This window comes from Haliotis asinina, chromosome 9 (assembly GCF_037392515.1).
Source record: "Haliotis asinina isolate JCU_RB_2024 chromosome 9, JCU_Hal_asi_v2, whole genome shotgun sequence".
Taxonomy (NCBI): domain Eukaryota; kingdom Metazoa; phylum Mollusca; class Gastropoda; order Lepetellida; family Haliotidae; genus Haliotis; species Haliotis asinina.
The window spans coordinates 40854249-40873864 of NC_090288.1; the positions used below are offsets into that span (position 1 = coordinate 40854249).

At 38.2% G+C, this 19616-nt stretch overlaps 1 protein-coding gene across 1 annotated transcript; it reads right to left on the reverse strand.

The window, feature by feature from the left end:
* Positions 1 to 222: 222 nt before the first annotated feature.
* LOC137296790 (histone-lysine N-methyltransferase SUV39H2-like) lies at positions 223 to 18160 on the reverse strand. Its single transcript, XM_067828644.1, has 6 exons — positions 17828 to 18160; positions 9534 to 9613; positions 8216 to 9076; positions 4270 to 4422; positions 2972 to 3101; positions 223 to 2471 (listed from the first exon to the last, which is right to left on the reverse strand). The coding sequence occupies exons 1-6, from the start codon at positions 18000 to 18002 to the stop codon at positions 1990 to 1992; spliced, it is 1881 nt and encodes a 626-aa protein (XP_067684745.1). The 5' UTR covers positions 18003 to 18160; the 3' UTR covers positions 223 to 1989.
* Between the last annotated feature and the right edge of the window lie 1456 nt (positions 18161 to 19616).

The window sequence follows — 19616 nt, forward strand, 5'->3', positions numbered from 1 at the left end:
TATTCCAGCAGTATCACGGCAGAGTGGCACAAGAAATGGGCTTCACACATTGTACCCATGTTGAGAATAGAATTCAGGTCTTCAGTGTGACGAGTGAATGTCTTAACCACTGAACTACCTCACCTCCTCCAGAACATTAATTTTACCTAATGAGTTATAAGTTTACTGTGGACAATGTTGTGTTCAGCCTTGCATTTGGTTGGTTTGTTCCTAATTTTCCAATTGGATTGTAAATAATCAGACGCTCTATTTTTGAGTAGGGCACAGGCTAATAACTTAATTCATGAAACAAGCCTTATTTGTTCAAGTGCTTTAACATTTATAAAGTGTTATAATGAACACACAATGCCAGATCAATAACCAGAAACGACACCGATGGGAAAAATTATTAATCTTCACTGATATGAAAACTGAGTCATTGATATCATTAAACGTAAACTTTTGTAACAAAACAAATTTTTCATTTACTAAGAAAATGCACAAATGTGGGTCTTTATTCATTGGCTGATTCTAAACCATGTTCATGGCAGTGCTTTGTTTATAATCCAAACACACACGTCACCACTAATGAGTGATGTGATTTCTTTTCGACTTTTTGGCTCCGTTACTTCTCCATAATTGATTCATAATCATTATACGATTACTGAGTTCTATAATCAATATCGATAGCCAAATAAAACACCATTGGCACAAAGATGAAAGGTAGTAAAATAAATATCATACAAAAAAATTCACGGGATGCATATTTTCCATGAAGAGTAAGTGATAATTAGATAACATTTTGTATGTAGATCATTACTGTGGTAAACAGATTTTTCTGTCAGCCTACAATTGTCATTGAACATAACATTAACATATGAGCTTTCAAAATTCAAGACAGTTCTATAGCCAAAGAAACTTAATGTACAGAGGACAAGTCACAATCAAGGGTGGTCCCAATTGAATTCCAGCATTTTGCAGTTAGTTCTCAACACTGTCATCCCGCATGATACTGCGGATTCACCTAAACAGTGATGTAATCCTCTCCCATAAAAAAGGTGGGGTGGTATCATTCTTGGATCCCAAGACTCGTGTTACAGTGAGGGATAACTGTTGAAATTTATTAAAACTGATGATAAATGTCAGAAAATCCTAAAGTAACTCATTCCAGCCGAACTACCTACACACTCACAGGACTTGTAAAACAAGATTCACCTAGAGCCATCCTTTCAATAATAAAAAATTTTTTTTATCAAATTTCTTAGAATAATTGAAAAAGATTGTTCCAAACAACGAGTAGCAAGCATGTCAAAGTCAAAACACTTCAAGTTGATCATGGCACTCTAATTTAGACCCAATGACAGAGACAGTGACTGCAAATGAAAACTGACTTGTCCCAGGTGTCAGACAACAGGATTTTTTAACCCCTGGTAAACAAAATGGGTAATGACACCTCCAACATCAATCAATATTCTGCATGTAAACCCTTAAGGAAATTAGAATAAATGATGAAGCATTGTAATGAAATGAATTGAATTTATCAAACTGGCTGGCATGACATTGACAGTAATTATCTTCTCTTCACAAAGTTCCTTCCCATTCTGAAAACTTATTCTGACACAAACACATTGATGACACATAATTTTAACAGTTTAGTTCAGGGTTATGTTTCGTCTAATCAGAGACCTCTATCAAGGCTTGGTCTTCAAAGTTCAATAATTACAACTATATAAACACCAAATTCTTTAAAATGTTCACACAGCCAACAAAGTTCATTCAGATATTCTTCATGCATCTCACCAATCAGAAATCCGGACAAAGTGTATGATTAATACTGCATAATCAAAAGCATTTTCATTTTGCAAAAGAGATCCAGAAGAGTCTCTTGCATAAGAGCACAGGGCATACAAGAGGAACCCACATTTCCCTGAGGAGAACAGAGGAGAAATCTAGCTGACTCCCCCTTGTTATTATCCCAGTCAGCAAGATGGACAAGATGAGGACAAAGGACTAAAACAGGTACTTTCGGCAATTTGCAGTCCCACACTGGCACACCATCCGGTACTGCCGACGGACAGGGTTGGGAGTATCAGAAATATCAGACTTAGTGTCATCACCATCAACGTTATTCTCAGCTGCTTCACTTCTACTCTTTGTTGGAGATTTGGAGCTTCCGGACCTTGAAGACAGGGTTGGATCCAGTTTAGCTAGCGACTGGTCCTTATTTGACTTGGCAGGGGATTTTCCTTCCTTGGATGAGGACCTGCTTTCAGATTTGGATGGAGATCTTCCTCCACTAGGTTTTGAAGGAGTGCTTCCAGGTCCAGATTTTGGTGGGGATCTGGGAGTGGATGTTGAGCTAGAGTCAGGGTCCTGAGAGGTGTAGGAGTATTCACTGGTTGTGTCATCTGACTGGGGGATCTGATCAACGGCTGACAAGGGAGGCATCACGGATTCTGAAACTTGGTTGACAGTTTGCAGTGTTGTGTCCCCTGAAGCAAACAGTGAAAGCATCTTTGTTTTAAAAACTTGGAAGAAGCATAATTAATGTACAAAATTACAAGGCTGTATAGCTGCAATATATGAAAATATACACTGACATTTCAGAGATATGTGCACTGAGGTTCAAGTCAATCACTGGATGGTCTTCACTGCTCACAGAACACTGCCAAATGGTTGAGTGAAGAATTACAATATGATCTAGTATTAAAATATAAGCAAACAGATCAGATAATTCCCTGTGATATGAAAACAACAAATTCACAGCCTGGTCACTAAGGCACTGCAGCTTTCACAAAAATCAAAGTCAAGCAACTGGTGGTCTACATCATGCACTTTGTGTATTTAACTGAGGCGTATGGTTCTGTAAAACTTGAAATATGGGGAGAACAATAAGTACACTGTACAGAGTAGAAAATCTGACCCTGAATACATGTAGGATCATCATGTTGTACACATGCCAAAAACAATACAATATATAAGAAACACTTACCTGTCATCATATAATCAAAAGTCAGCTCCTCCCCTTTCAAGATATCTTTTTTTGAAAAGAGGGCAATCCTTGGCAGTCTAGGGTCAAGGGTGTTTATCCATACTCCAAACACCTCTAGATTCGGGTCACACTGAAAATAGTATGCATGATACTAAATAATGTTGGAAGTACAGTCGAACCCCGTTTACCCAGACCCCACATATCCGGAAACCCCGATTTTTATGTGAAACCAAACTTGCATTCATTAATTGTACTCGCTTAACCGGAAACCTCGCTTCCGGACCCGGACGGTGAATTTTCAAACCATTCCCATACATTTCCATTGAAAAATGATCCAGTTATCCAGACGGAGAGATCTGTGCAACGTGCATGTGTGTCACGTCAATACCGTTTACCGCCTGACTATGTGATTTCTTAATCTATCAGAAGGCATTTGGTGTGAATTGATTAATTAGCCATCAAAACACTAGTGACGCGAGTCACTTGGGTTGTTCATTAGGATTTGGCGTGTGTGAGAACATCTCATCAGTAACGAAAACACATGTTAAGTAGGATTAAGGGAAACTACACGGTAATTGTACTGTATATAAAACTTATAAATCGACCCCTGATATCTGTCGCGATGCAAGTTAAAAATAGCCTGCCACATGATCTAAGTCATGTGATCCCGTCCGGAAATTTACTTTCTGCAGACAGCATAAATTCAATACGATGTCGTATGTTTTAGGGCATTTAAAATTAACATAACATTATGCAATTGGCAAAATAGAAACTTTGTGTCATCGATTTATGTTTTTCATCTAACTTACCATCTGAAGCTCCACACGCTACACGATTACGTCCGAGACAACTTGACAAATGGTAACCTACATTCCGCCTTCCATATATTATCGGTATATTTTTTGCTTTCACTTAATTTTCACGTTTTGGATGTTTGATCCAGTTAACTGGATGTCTCCCTATCCAGACGATTTTTGAGTGAAACCAAAACGTCCGGGTAAACAGGGTTTGACTGTATAATATATTGGAGAATGTTTGAGTAAAGGTGGTCTGTAAATAACCCAGTTTGGACCTGACAATCAAGTGATTAACAGCATAAGAATCAATCTATGCCAAAGGGATACAATGGCATGTCAACCAAGTCTGTGAAACTGACCAGTCGATTCTGTTAGTTGCCTCTTACAACAAGCATGGGATACCAAAACCAATCTTATGCAACCACTTCAAATTCTTACACCTACAGCTTGGGTCAAGGTCTAGCCATGAAAAATACATTGATGATGATGAAAAGTACTCACAGAATGGTTTACAAAATGTGAAACATTGCCATAGTAACCAGCATCCACAGTGTAGGGACAGTCTCCATCGTTATAGTCCAGGTCAAACAAATATGTCCGACATTCGGCATCATAAATCTTTCCTCGGCGTTCTGCTTCTTCATTGGTTATAACCTGAAGAAGAGAAATTTATGTCAAAGTAAGGTCATCATGCACCAGTTGCATCCCAGTGTCTTTTTTTCATCACCAATGCCTGATGGCCCTTGTCATACTTCATACTGAAAACTAAAAGACTTTGAAGATCCCTCGATTCATATTTGATAGGGTTGATTGTATTTGTACATTGCATTAAGCAATATTCCATGGTATATATTCCAATAAGTCTCCACTATATTATGGATGCATGTACAGCTTGGACTGATAATTTTATTACCTTCCTTTGCTGACTCCTCATTCTCAGCTGCGAATCAGCTAGGCCACCTTTACAAAAGAGCTTGCCCATGTCAACAAAGATGGCAGTCGCAGCTGTGAGGATTGTGTAATAGTGTAACTTACATTTTGGGGAAAATTATACTCACAAATTGACAGGTCTAAAACTTTTAGGCAAGAACTCATACATCTTTCAGAGAACCTCTGCATGGTTTGTGTTGCTAAGTTTCATCGGTTTGATAATTTAAGAACAGTGTATGAAATAGCATCTGCCTGGTGGTTTGCTTGTTACATGGCGGGCTTACAACTTTATTTTATAGTTGGCCCTGTGCGCCAATACATTTTCAAAGGGTATATATTTGACCATGTCATTGACTACGGGAAATATTTTGAAACTAATTTACAGTCGTGGCAACTAGATGATGTCTGTATATTTCATGATCAATCAAACTGTAACTTCCACACATCAACCTATCTATTTATCTAACACTAAATGTCACTAGTCTAGAGAATGCTTTCAGCCAATGAATGATGATGTTCTGATGGCCGTGACACTAAATGAAATAACAGTGACCACCAAGTCATTGTTTTATTAACTTTGCTTTAGCACAATGTTTAAATTTACCTCACTACAAGTAATTCATTAATGACTTTCTTTTAACACCATATCTCAGTTTCCTATATTTAACACAGGGCTGGTTACATGTTAACGGGGCTTGCAACATTTCTTAGTTATCAGCCCTGTTGGCTTCCTGTCTTTTTATAGGAGTTTCAAACACATTGTTAAGAAGCAAAAGCGAGTTGTGATTGGTATGCTCAACTTCTTAGCATAGACACCTGATTGGACAAAAAGCAAGCCAAGGTAGGTAATGTAATCGTTGGGTCGAGCCGTAGATGCAACATGTACTATGGAGATATCGAGGATGAACCAGACAAAGCACTGATGTTATTTATATAACCTATTAGGGAAATGCTGAAATTCTATCAACTATGTAACCAAGTTTGACCCACTAACCATAATTTTAAATACATCGACAAATACGTGACTAAATAAGAGACCATATATATCTAGTTGCAAGTCTCCCTTGAGGGTCATGTGAGTGAAAATCTGGCTTTAAGCCGACTTTAGCAAAATTCCAGCAATATCAAGGCAAGGGATACCAAAAATGGTCTTCAGAAATGGAATACTCATTTTAGCAAAAGTAACCGCAAAGTACACAAATATTACATTAAAGATACAAATGTTAGACTGCATGCCATGGCTCTGACAATGGCAAGATGTATTTTGCTTACATCTGGAAAAAGTTTGGCTCAAAAGAGATTGTCTGGTTAGAACTTGCGTGGCTATTGAGGGTGGAACAATCATTGCGATAGTGATAGTTTCTTGTGATCAACTATTGCAATAGTTCTTTCTCCTTGAATTTTCTCCTTTGAAGCCATTTCCTAAATGAATCTATAGTTCATTTGAAATAAAAACAAGTGGAAGTAGTTTCTAGGGGTGACTACTGGGGTCTAAGGAACAGACTATTGCATACTAGTATCAAGATATCAATCGACTATTGCATGCTAGTATCAAGATATCAATCGACTATTGCATGCTAGTATCAAGATGTCAATCGATTATTGCATGCTAGTATCAAGATGTCAATCGACTATTGCATGCTAGTATCAAAATGTCAATCGACTACTGCATGCTAGTATCAAGATGTCAATCGACTACTGCAAGCTAGTATTGCAGTAACTATTTAGGGGTGGCAACAGGAAAATCGGTTTTCAGCTGAAAACTTAATATTGTGTCACTGAATGGGGGTTCAGATGATTCACAAAATTAATTAGTTTGAAATAAAATCGGCAGAAATCAGGTAAAATTGCCATCCCTGACTATTGCAATGGTTCTGACAAAATTCAAATTTCAGATAAATTGCCATTTTCTACCGACTTCCTTTACATTAAATTACTCAAACAATAACATGTGTTAAGCTGTTGGTTCCTTTTACTTTCAAGTCAGTATCGTCAAGTTGTCATGATGACTTCATGAACGTTCCACAACAAGCCAACACATTCACACAGGATTTAGTTCTATTTACTACAAAACTGTGGTTTGCAGACACTGTGATCCTCAAAACTTTGTATGTAGAATAACACACAAATTAAATAATATAAACTGGCTCTGTGGCTCAGTCACAGTTTTGACAAATGGTAATCTTTCAGTTTCAACAGAAAACACTTGCTGTGTGTATAGTTTTAGTTTTAACGTGAAGATTTAAAAAAATATATATATATCCAGTGCACTGAACAAGCAACAGACCCAACAGATTCAAAGAGGACAATAATCTTTTGTCTCTATGAAAGTATCACAAATAAATCTGTCAGCAGATAACTTAGTGACTCAAGTTGAAATATAGGTTAACATAATTGGCAAATGGCAACATTTCACATAACACTGATTTTACTCAAATAGTGTGATGAAGGCAAATAATAGTTCCCTTTTCATCACGGTTTCAAACTTTCAAATTCTTCTTTAAAAACAAGAGTCTGTCCACATATGCTAGTTGATCCATCAGTTGTCAGTGAAACATTCTCAGCACAGGAAAGGTCTTTCTTCATATAACATGGGCAAGGCTGCACCTGAGAAATACTGTCAAATCCTGATCAGTCGAATCGCTGGGGACCAAGTAATAAATTCTCATCATGTTTCCTAAAAACTCAACGTGTTCCTAAGCCCATCATTTTGGACAAACCGCAAATCTTTCACAATAAATTCAAGAATGGCTAAAGAAATATCTCTTGCTCATTTTGATGATGAAAGTCAAGTAATGTTGTTATTTAGCACTGTAAGGGTTGTTTGACTCTTTGGATGCGTCTCGAGCATCTAGACCATGCCTCTGATGTACATCATCTGCAAGGAATTACCTTGAGTCCTGTATTTGACTTGAGAGCCCCGGGAGTCATATTTTCAATTTTCAGGGGTCCTGGACTACAAATTGGAGGTCCCAGACATTTTTGTACTTTGTGTCATGATCATCACATTAATTAAACAGCAAATGATATCATAACCCAGCTTGTAGCGGACTTAGTGATAGAACTTGTTACTTGAAAAACATATTTTACTTGATTAAAATGTATTTGGACTTTTTCTGCGACCCTTTTTGGAAACGCTAGACTATTTCGTTGCATCCATTGTCAATTTTTATGCTGATGCTAGGTCCTGCTGACCCAAATTTTCGTAATCACTGAAAACAGTGTGCTGCTAAAAAAAACCCAACATTTTATGACACTGCAACAAGATATGCTTCACATTTGCTTATCACCATACAATCACAACCAAACCAAAAGCTCAGAACTTTCCAGAACAGTGCATGTTTTTTATTTAACTTAACTCTCAACAATACCTCAACCAACTGCATCCAGTGCCAATGAAGTATGACGTTACCGCGTCATTCAATCCACTATCACCCTCTCATGACAGAGTTAGTAGGGCACCTATTCTAACAGGGATTCAAAAGGGGCCGAAAAATGTGTGCAAACTGTCACTTACCTCTCCCACATATTCCATGACGAATGTTCCCTTTTTGATCTTCTGAAGTGCCTTTACGCCCCAACCTCTGCCATTGTGAGTTCTGAACACACACACTTTACACTGCCGACCATGCTGAACAACTCTATTGGGACAATCAGGTCCACAATTGCAGCGCTTGTTACACTCATAAATGGGGGTCCCTTTGAGAACCCTCACCCGCTTATACTTATAGTACGCAAACTCCGCGCCACATGCAGCTGGACAGCAAGTCTTGCGAGTATCCCAGCAGTCCTCACATTCACATCCGACGAGCGGATCCTGGGGAATGGTGATTCCCTCACCCTCACGATAGTCGTTAATGTATTCAAAGTTCTCGGGTGGCCCCTCCAGGTCGATATTGTTCTCCACACTAATGGGAGCTGGATCAGTACTGATACTGTTCAGATGCTTCTCCCATTCCTTTAAAGCCTTCTGAACCTCCAGCCTCTTCTGCTTATAGCCCTTTGTTCGTGGGTTCGTGTAAGACGTTCCGGTGTTAACCTTCCTGATCTTCTGGTCGTCTCCGGTGATGAGACCTTTGTACTGGGGCTGCTTGCCCTTCTTAGGGCTGGACAGGGACAGCAGGTGGAGAGGGGAGATCATCTCCCGGATTGGGGATTTTACCAGTTTGGCGAAGATCTCATCTACTCTGCGCTTCTTGTTCAGCTTGATGTCACCTCCACTGGAAATGTCGGAAAGTCGTCTCTTCCCTCCGAGTCTGCTTGGAGGCAAGGAATGGAACTCCTTGATGAGTTCTGAACACTGCAGATTCTCAGCAGGCTCCCAGGAGTTGTGGCTGTTGCTCCATCCCTTCCACTTGATCAGGTAGAAGTCAACTCCCTGTAACAATTGGTAACAATTCAAATAGGTCACTGAAATCATAACCAAATTCAGACCTGTTAATGTTTTTGATTTACTGTGTTTAAAAAAATTCATTTCTATGTACCCTCCTGAGAATGTCAAATTCATTTGGTGGTAGTAATTCTTTAGTTCGAAAAACATAGAATCATGTTTGATGTACAAAAATTACTGTTGCGAATGCAAATGGATGGAAGGGAGATAACTCTAAATCAGTTTTTCTTGTCTGCAGAATCTAGCAATGGCTATGGTCTGACACCCATGCTTCAAACAGTTCAAAATAAAAATTGATAAGATAAACAAGTTGTTTACTGGTCTCTCAGGGTTCATGTGTTGATGTACCCTCTTTGTTTCTTTGTTCCCTGAGCCTGAACTGTACACGAACTTGGAGCCTACATCAGGACCAGACAAAAAGATTACTATTCCAGGGACTACTTACATCTTCATTACAGTGATCAATGACTGTTTCCACTTCAAAGTCCTCATCTGTCTCCCACTGAAGGTCTCCACGTTCCACCACTGAAATAACAACCACACCAGTAACCATGGCTACAGTCACACCAAAATGTCTGTTTTCACAGGGGTTCAACATTTCTTTTAAAAGCCACTTGCCACTGGGAACTTGTCCTGACTAATTTTCCATTTGCCCTGATTTTATTACATAATCATGATGATGTAACTATGAAAGAATAATATATCTACATGGTATTTGATGATAATGCTTACTGGGCTATTTATCGAAAAGTGATAAATAGCCAAGAAAAAATAACCCTACTTTGTTATCATAGTCTGTTGTACAGACCCTGAAGTATATATATATCCAAGAGAGCCCATGCAAGTCTAGAAAATGTGGCAAGTCTAGATTTCCATAGCCTCAGGAAAAAAAAGAACGTCTCAGGGCTCCATTTCATTATATTATTTTTTTTCACTATGAATGTTTTTTTAAGTAAAACATGTTCATTTCAGAGACCAGCTGTCAGTCTATTGTTATCACTGCGATATTTAATAGGTACATTTTGATCAGATATGAAATGAAATCCAAGTTTTTTTTGCAGTTCTGAAAGAAGAAATTATGTAGCAGCCCATGGACAAGTAATATACAATTGTTTGATTGCATGAAATGAAAACTGACTTGTCCTGGGCGTCCAGTGATGTAATTTTTTAACCCCTGTCGGACACCTTGTCAAGATAATGAGCAGGTGAAAAATGTTTTTATTTTCCTAGTCATTTCCAATTATGACAAATTTAAACATTTTTTTCTTCATTAAAATACAAACACCAGAATTTAGATTAATCAAGATGAATCATTTTTTGTTTGGCAAAGATTTGGTCAATTTGGAAGCATACATTATTTTGCAAGCAATTAGCAAATGCTTTGTAAAATCCATTTTCTGTATAGTATGTGCAGATTAGTTTTGTTCTAATAATAGTGAACAGTTCATACCAAACACATTACATTTCAACAATGAATGAGAAAAGGCACCCAGATGTTTCAGCTTCCAGTTCTAATAAGGCAGAAGAGTACAGGCATGATCAGGTCAACATACAAAACATTATACAGTTTGGATGGTTTATTGTTTAACGCTGCACTCCGCAATATTCCAGCTACAACAGCAGTCAGTATACAATCAAATGTGGCAGGGTTCAAGATTTATGCTTTGAGGTAGCCAATTTGCTATTCAAAATCCCATTTTCCTACCTGATAAAAACCTCCCCCTAAAAACCAAAACAAAACACAGTAGCGACAACTTGCTACCTGATATTATTAAGTTAAACAACTAATGTTCATCAATTAGCTGCCATTTTCAAGGTAAAGCTCTCCACTTGTGCACTTTCACTTGTAAACTTACCGATCATGGTATTAAAAATTTTTTAAAAAAAAGGTAAAAAAAAAAAAAAAGCTCATCATAGCTTTTCTTGGACACTTACACATCGCAATACTTGCTTGATTGCAACAAGACCCGTGAAGGTCCCGGGGTAGAATAGGCCTTCAGCAACCCATGCTTGCCATAAAAGGTGACTATGCTTGTCGTAAGAGGCGACTAACGGGATCGGGTGGTCAGACTAGCTGACTTGGTTGACACATGTCATCGGTTCCCAATTGCGCAGGTCGATGCTCATGTTGTTGATCACTGGATTGTCTGGTCCAGACTCGATTATTTACAGACCGTCGCCATATAGCTGGAATATTGCTGAGTGCGACGTAAAACTAAACTCACTCACTCACTGATTGCAACAAAGAACCAGTCAGCTCAGTGCCCATGTACAGAAGTACAACATTACTGCTTCATTTGTTTGATAATAGACATTCATCATTTCCTGAAGCGTAACAGCGACAAAACATCATCTGCTAACTCAAGTAAAGGTATTACTTTTGCATAACTGGATAAATACCAGTATGCAGAGGTATTTAACATGCTATGAACTGATTATACTGATTATATAATGTATTTTAATTAGTAGGAAATAATGCTGCTACAAGGTAACAGATTTGGCAACCTATTTTCAAACCAGGTAGCAAGTACTTGCTATTTCATTAAAAAGTTAATTTCGGACACTGTGCGGACCAGACAATCCAGAGATCAACAGCACGAGCATTGATCTACGCTATGAAGTGTGTCAACAAATCAGCGAGCTCGTGGGCCTTCTGGTGCCATCATGGTGAGATGCAAGAAGCTCAGCTCACTTGGTTTGGTAGAATCAGAGATGTTTACATATATACTCATAAATAGAAGATGATAGTGTCTTCAGCAACATCACAAAACATAATGAGGGTTTAGATAGATAGTTCATTTTTACATGTCATGTCATTTGAAAAAAAAAGAAAAAATCACTGCATCTGACACAACCATGTCTGTGAGTCGATGTGAAACTCTTTGTTGTGAAGCATTTTCCAAATGGGCATTACTAACTTCCAAACTTGTGTTAAAATAGAATTATACAATATTTGACTGATACATGGAACTTTAAATGCTTAGTTGCATACTATTCATTATCAAATGCCACACTCTCAAGAATAACTATGAATTCTAGGAATTATGAAATTTTCAAAATCTTAATTCTGACGAAACAAATAATGATTTTATATCAGTTTAGGTGATATGGTCGCCTAGTGAACCATTATGACACCTGTATGTATTGACCCAAGGATTGAAACAGAGCTTGATGTTAAATATTGAAATACCATGCATGATACATTTCAACATGCCACCAAAATATAACTCACTATTCATTTACTGGAAAAAGCCATAAATTTGACCAACTCGATGATTCAAAACGTGGCACTCCCAATCTCATAAGTTAAAATAAGGATAATTTTAAATGACCTAACACATCAACAGTAGATCTGGTTTGGGATGGTAACATAGTTTGTTGGACAGTGTATGGGTCTGGGATTAATGGCAACTGAAGTTTTCTTGTAGTCATGACAGTCTTCAGGAAATCCAGCACACATGTTTAGATGTTTACTGACTTATTAAACAAATTACGTAACTTGTATGATGTTTTAAGTTTAATTAGGTCATTCAAATGCATAGACACACTTAATTTGACCTATGCACACCTAAATCATCTGTTTAGTGCCCAATAGCAACCTTCGAAAAAAAATAAAAATGCATTTCTATCTCTGTAATGTCATAACAGTTATTGACTTAGTTTAGTTTTATGCCCCACCCAGCACTATTCCAGCAATATGGCGGCGGTATGAAAATTATGAAGTCTGAACCAAACAATCCAGTGATCAACAGCATGACCATCAATCTCCACAACTGGGAACCGATGACGTGTCAACGAAGTCAGTGAGCCTGACTACCCAATCCCTTTAGTCACCTCTTACGACAAGCATAGTCACCTTCTATGGTTGCTGAAGATCTATTCTATCCTGGATCTTCAAGAGTCTAATGTCATATGAAGTTTCATTTTGTAAGTTATCATGGTTGGGCCAAGTATACCAGCATCTGCGCCACTACTTGTTGGTGAGCATAGTAGGAGTCTGATTGACTGAAATAATCAAGGATTGGTCGCAGTGACTAAATGACTAAACAATATGATCATGTTTTCTTGTAGCTGAACACAAATTTGGGAACACGCAATTTGGGAATACTTGTTTGCATTAACAATATGTTTCACAAGATAGGTGTTATCTCTCATCAACTTTACATCTGATAAGGAATACAAGGTTGTTCAAAGTCATCACTGATTTTATCTTATAAAGACTTCAGGAAACTGATGCCCCTAAAATACTAGTCATCCTTTACAGGAGTGAAGTTTGCAAATACATTTTTCAGAACCACATATTTTTGTCTTTAATTTTTGTGAATTGATACAAATAACAAGACAATCTGACAAATGTTGCTAACACTAGTTAAGTTCAGTTGAACTATTCGAATCTACAGAAATCTGTGTTATTCTCTGAGCCTGTTTATAGAAATCTATCGCTTCATATCAGTGATGACTTCAAGGTCTTCTTTGCCTTTTGTGACAATTCAAGATCGCCTGTAGGTATTTCTAGATTGTTCGCATAGCTCCAGATTGTTTTTAAACTCCTTGCTTTTTTTTCAAAATAGGAATGGAATTTAAAGGTGAATCAGTAATCTTGTGTTTCATTTCATACATGAACCATAACATTGCTACTCTTGTATAAACAGGTCAATAAACAATAAAACAATACTTTTTAAGATAAATGCTTCTGTAAATGATTCTAAGACTGTTCACCATTGCTGTGGTATGTTTCTGCTACTTTTTCTACACTTTTTTCCTAGTGTATTGTGTATATTTTTATCCATACATATGCCAATACAACCGTTATCAGGAACCCTGAATGTAACATCTTGATATGAAATGCAATTGAAAGAACTTAACTATAGCTATAAAATTCCATTTTATACAAACAAAACGCTCTGACTCCTCAGTTGTCATGGTGACTGTTGGATCTCAGGAACCTATATTTAGGACTATGCAGTTTCCCATGGTTACCTGAAATCCTGGGCCAATATCACAAAACTCCTCTAAGCCTTATATCTCATAACGTTTCCCATAGCATTCTTATCTTCAATATTGTAACACTGTAAGAATGCTACCAGAAAGTAACAAGATCTTAGGCTTACAAGAGTTTGTGAAACGGGCCAAGAACCAAATAAATACTACACTCTCCATCCCAGAGTTCAAACCAACCAATGCCAGAGCTCAACACATCGTAATGTTTAGTTACATCTGACAGTCATTCAAGGCATCTTGCATGTGTTTATTATATGTTACATTATGTAAGAATCTATTATCTAGAGAAGTTTGACCCAGACTAGTTTACTTCCATGAAGGAAGTATCCTAAGCATAGAAAACTGTTTCCCTTATAACTGGTTATCCTTTGTTTACAGTGTCACTGGTTCTATGGTTCCACTTCCTCAAGTTCCTGTTGTCAAAATGACACAGTGATCTGTGATGCGGTCAGGTCCATATCTAAATATATCTTTTCACATGCTCACATAAAAGTTGCTGAAGTATATATAATCATTTAAAAGAATACATGTGGCTTCCATAAAAACAGTTTGTTCTGATTTCAGAATAGAGGGTTTGTTTACAATTTGTTCCATTACGTTAAATACTTCATGATTGGTAGTAGTGATCAAACGAACAAGCAATCTTTCATATTTTCTCATAATCAAACACAAACGATTTTGGAACTACCGTTTTAGTGTGTGCAGGGCTCCAGATACTTTTTCAACATCAGGAGTATATATTCCCTATTTTTTCAATACATAAGTACTGGGACACCTCAGGAGTACATTTAGAGTGCTGATTGGAATTGAATGGTGTATTTGTAATCTTAATTTATATGCACCACAACATTGCTATTCTTGTGTAAAAAGGTCATTAAACAACATATTTCGTCAGATAAATACATCTGCAACTGATTCTAAGAACGTACAACATTGCTGTGGGATGTATCAGATTTACTTGCTAAATTATCCCCACCACATAGTGCATATTTTTTGTCAGTACCTACGCTGATATGATCTTCATGGTGACCTTGAAAATAAGGTCAAAGTCAGCAAAATCATGTTTTGTGTCTGCATAACCCACAAATGTAGGTTGTCACCAAACTTGAAGAGATTGGGTATACCTGTTTATGAGATACTGGGTTAACAAGAATCCTGGTGACCTTGAAAATAAGTTCAAACCTTTGTAGCGGTGACTGCTATCTTTGTTGTCACTGGCAAGCTCAGTTGCAACAGCTGCTTAGCTGATTGGCTACTGTGAGAATATGGAGCCAGCCAAGGGAGGTCATACATTCATCGGGACATAGATGCATCCATGGTATAGTGGAGATTCATCAGTATGTATTCCCGACGGGGTTTGCTTTGATCACACACCCTTTAAGCTGCCTTATTGTCAGTGAAATTGTCCATTTGTGTCAAGACTGTTTAGTTGAGGGTCAAAATTGGATTCAATTGACTTGTAGAAATAACAATAAAGAACTGGTAGGTATCTTGGATGGTGATTGATAGGTCTATCCCATATGAATATGTTTAGATGAAGTCTTAATCGAGTGCAAATGATGACAGCGTAACAATCTGGCGGGTGGATGGTGTACACAGAAGTGTACAGCCTTGTCTAGATATATTGTACTGTGAAGTGTTTCAAGTCAGGGTCATCTCAAACTTTATACATATATATTTTTAGTCTGCAATCCTCACAATGACGAGGGCCTGTGGCTTACCCTGGAGACATAGAGGATCATGGAAATGATGCTTTCCTGTGTACTACGGCAATGGGGGAGGGGGGGGGAAGAGGGAGGGAGGAGAGAAGAGAAGGAAAGGTGGTGCTACAATATATTCCAAGATATCAATCAGTTATTGCCACAGTCTAAGTTAACTTAGCCTCAGTGTATTTTGTTACAATCCAGCACTGAGTCTAACAAAACCTAGTAGAAGGTCGCATTACGTAACCTTTGAGCGACCATTTGACCATCCAATCAAATGTGAGACAGTTAAACAGATTAAACCAATCAGACAATGGCTACTATTTAGGGATCGGGGGGGACTTTCAAAATACTCAGGTCACAGACACAGATCTCCCCACAAACAAAATTCAGCATATAACACAGTTATTTGACCTGCAGTATATACACTTTGGGGTGTCTGTTCACATGGTTCCCATTAGCTAATAACCATAAGATAACATCCTTGAATATTGCCCAAAACAATATTTTCAGCGACTGTTTACTCACCGCTGTCATGGTTGTACGTACGCCATGTGCATCACCCGGAAGTAAGCGTACGGTAAATAGCATTCGGAATCGTTAGGGTACGAATCTTCTCGAGATAAAAAGTTCAAAAGGTATGTGTGAATGTGGACTTTCGCGATTTGGTAAGCTGTGTTCTGATTGGTCAATCTCAAAGTTTACCTGACACCACCTCCCATAAGGTTTTGTTAGACTCAGTAGTGGAGTGTAATGAAAAGTAGTGAGGATAAGTTTACTGAGACTGTTATCGCCAACACCTGGCTGTAGTGCTTGCGCAGACAGGTTTAATTTTAACTATCATAGCCTATTGCCAATGTGATATGTCAATGCGTGAAATACTATGAAGTACAGGTCAAACTATCTGTGCAAGTGCTACAGGCAGGTGTTGGGGGATAAGTAGTAAGTGAAAGTAATAAACTAATTTATTTAAATGATATTCTGCATTCTGATACCTTCCAGAATAAAGGCCTATATCACCTCCATTAATTGTATCATGTGAATGAAGAGAAATCAACATAAAAAATGATGGATGCATGAGATCTCTTAAACATTTCGTAACTTATTTAAGACTCTTAGTGAGAAAATTGGACCTTTAGAAGCTAACAAATGATGCCACCAAAACACATCTACCTCAGGTAGTTCAGAAAGGACAGAATGAGTAAAATATCTACAGCAATATATTTCTGGGGCATTATCTTATGTTTTGAACGAGGCATTTTGCTCAGGCACAACTAGAATTATAACATGATGATCATTAAAAAAGTAATTTGCTGCTTAGCAAGTTTTCCTGACATGACCAGCTATGGATGAGACTTCAGATCTCTACACATGGAATGTCAATGGCCATTTTTATCCAAAGTCTTACCCAAGTAAGTACTGGATAGCGAACAGTTATCGCACGTACCAGATATTGCCAACAACCGTCTGTTGTGCTTGAGATTTGTACTTTCACAGTATTTCACACACTGGCACATCACTAAAGCGATAGGCTACGAGTGTGAAAATCAAACTGTCTTCACAAGTGCTACAGCCAGGTTATGGCGATAACTGGTCACTAGTAGCTAGTTAATCAAATGAAAGACTTGTTCACCAATCACTGTTAGGTCATCCAACCATGACTGATGTAATGTTCAGGTGAAGAGATTCAAGGCCATTCTTGATTATAAATTTGATTGAAAATTATAACTTCACAATGTTCATGTAAAAATCATTCTAAATATAACGTATACATTGAATAATTGATAAAGTCACATATTGCCGCGGTGTCATATGTCATAGATCCACAAATGTATTGTCATGAAAAAGAAATGGGGAGTTTATAGCTCACATATTCACATTTCTAAGTCAATGTCACAGTTTAGTATGGTGGTCACTGGGCCTGTGATCAGGGGCTAACGTTGATCGACCACTGCGGTTGTACGTATCTACTAAGCTCAAAATCACTGGCGTGAGATGATAGGTCTTTATTTGGGTGCACAACAAATATACTTACGTTTGCTTATGAGCTTTTGCGCTGTCCATGGTCCGACCTTTTTCAAAGTCTGGTAAACGAGGAACTTGTTTGTTTCGGGTGAAAACTGCAGGTTTTCTCTTTGACAAACACGTTGCAAATCCAAGATCCCGGACAGGCATGCTACACGGACATCATGGTCACCATCCGCCATCATATGCTTCTTATCCTCAAACAGATTCCTGTTTAAACGTCGGGCATTCTAGGAAATGACAAACAAAAGTTATTAGATATGACATGCAGGTTAGAAGGTCCTTCTCACATAGCTGGGCGCAATTTTAAATGTTTCGCGGCCATTTGCACAGTGCCCTTTCACTGATTGGTTCAAACAGAACACATCAAGAGTAACGTCCCTTCGTAAAAGAATTTTACATAGACTTGCTCTACTCTCTTTGTTGCTTCACAAGTCGTGAATTAAGTGAGGTGAAATGGGGTTATCGTCCCTCATGTGAAGACGTGCATGTGTGGCTGCTTGTACTAGCCCTGGTTTTATTGTGCTACCTCACCGACATATCATGGGGCAGTTAGCGTGAATACACCGCTCAGACACATTATACCGGCCAGTCCTCGTTGTACCTAGAAATCTCGACCAGGCAACCCAGTGATCAACAGCACGAGTATCTACGCAACTGGGATACGATGACACGTGCCATCCAAGTCAGCGAGCCTGACCACCGGATCTCGTTAGTCGCCTCCTATGACAATTTAAGCATGGGTTTGCTGAAGATCAATTTTAGCCTGAATCTTCACGAGTCATTTACATACGTAATACGATGTTATAACCGTGTTAGGTTATACCTTGCGTAAGCAGTACTGACTGAAATGCTCATCATGATCATTATTGGTGCGCTGAGCCTTTAAATGGTTTGGGACCATATTTTAGCTATATCACTGTGTGTTTGCTTATTTTAAAAGAAAGCACGAGATGAGAACACAATCCTTATCAGTTCAAGAGGTAGTATTTGATTCCATCCAAATTCTACACATTCAGGGACTAAGCGTTAGTCTAACTTAAACACATATTCGGTTTTAGACGGCATATGTTATGTGATTCCTGCCAAGGCCACCATATTGCTGGAATGTCAATTGTTGCGTGCAGAATGAAACTCACTCAGTATGTGATTCCAGCCAGTATGGCCCCAGGTGTGAGATATCTACGTAATTCAGTGTATACAGTTGTTGCGAATTTATAAATCACACGGGTTGTAATGTCAAATGGTATTTATCGTGCCTAGTGATCTTTGTCACATTTGATCTGCTTATTGCAAACCAATTCCTGGGCGTTTGTATCTGAAAAATATAGAAAGGTAAGAAAGAAAGGCATTAGCCAATTCGAGAAGAATTTATTGTGTTAGTTCAAGAGCAATTTTTTCATGTCATTTCAATGGTAAAGCGGTGAAAATTCACACGTTTATAGACGCATATTTCGTCAATACCACAATATTTGTTCTTGTGTTACTGTTTACATGAGTCCACCAGTTGGCGCCAAAGTCAATATGCTTGTATGATCACAACCGGCACCTTCTCGGACAGACTGGATTAGTTCCTGTCGAATTCTTCCCCGCTCTTTCTGCAATGCTATGGCCAGCTGTGGAAGTGTCTAGGGCGTGTTTTGACGTTGACGATCAAGTTCATATTATAAATGATCTGTTGGGTTTAGATCTGGTGATCGGGAAGGCAATGGGAAGACACTGTCGAAAGGTAGCGGACCGTGAGACTTGACGTGTGCTGCATCCAAAGTAGGGTTTTCACGCCGGAACAACTCCCCCTG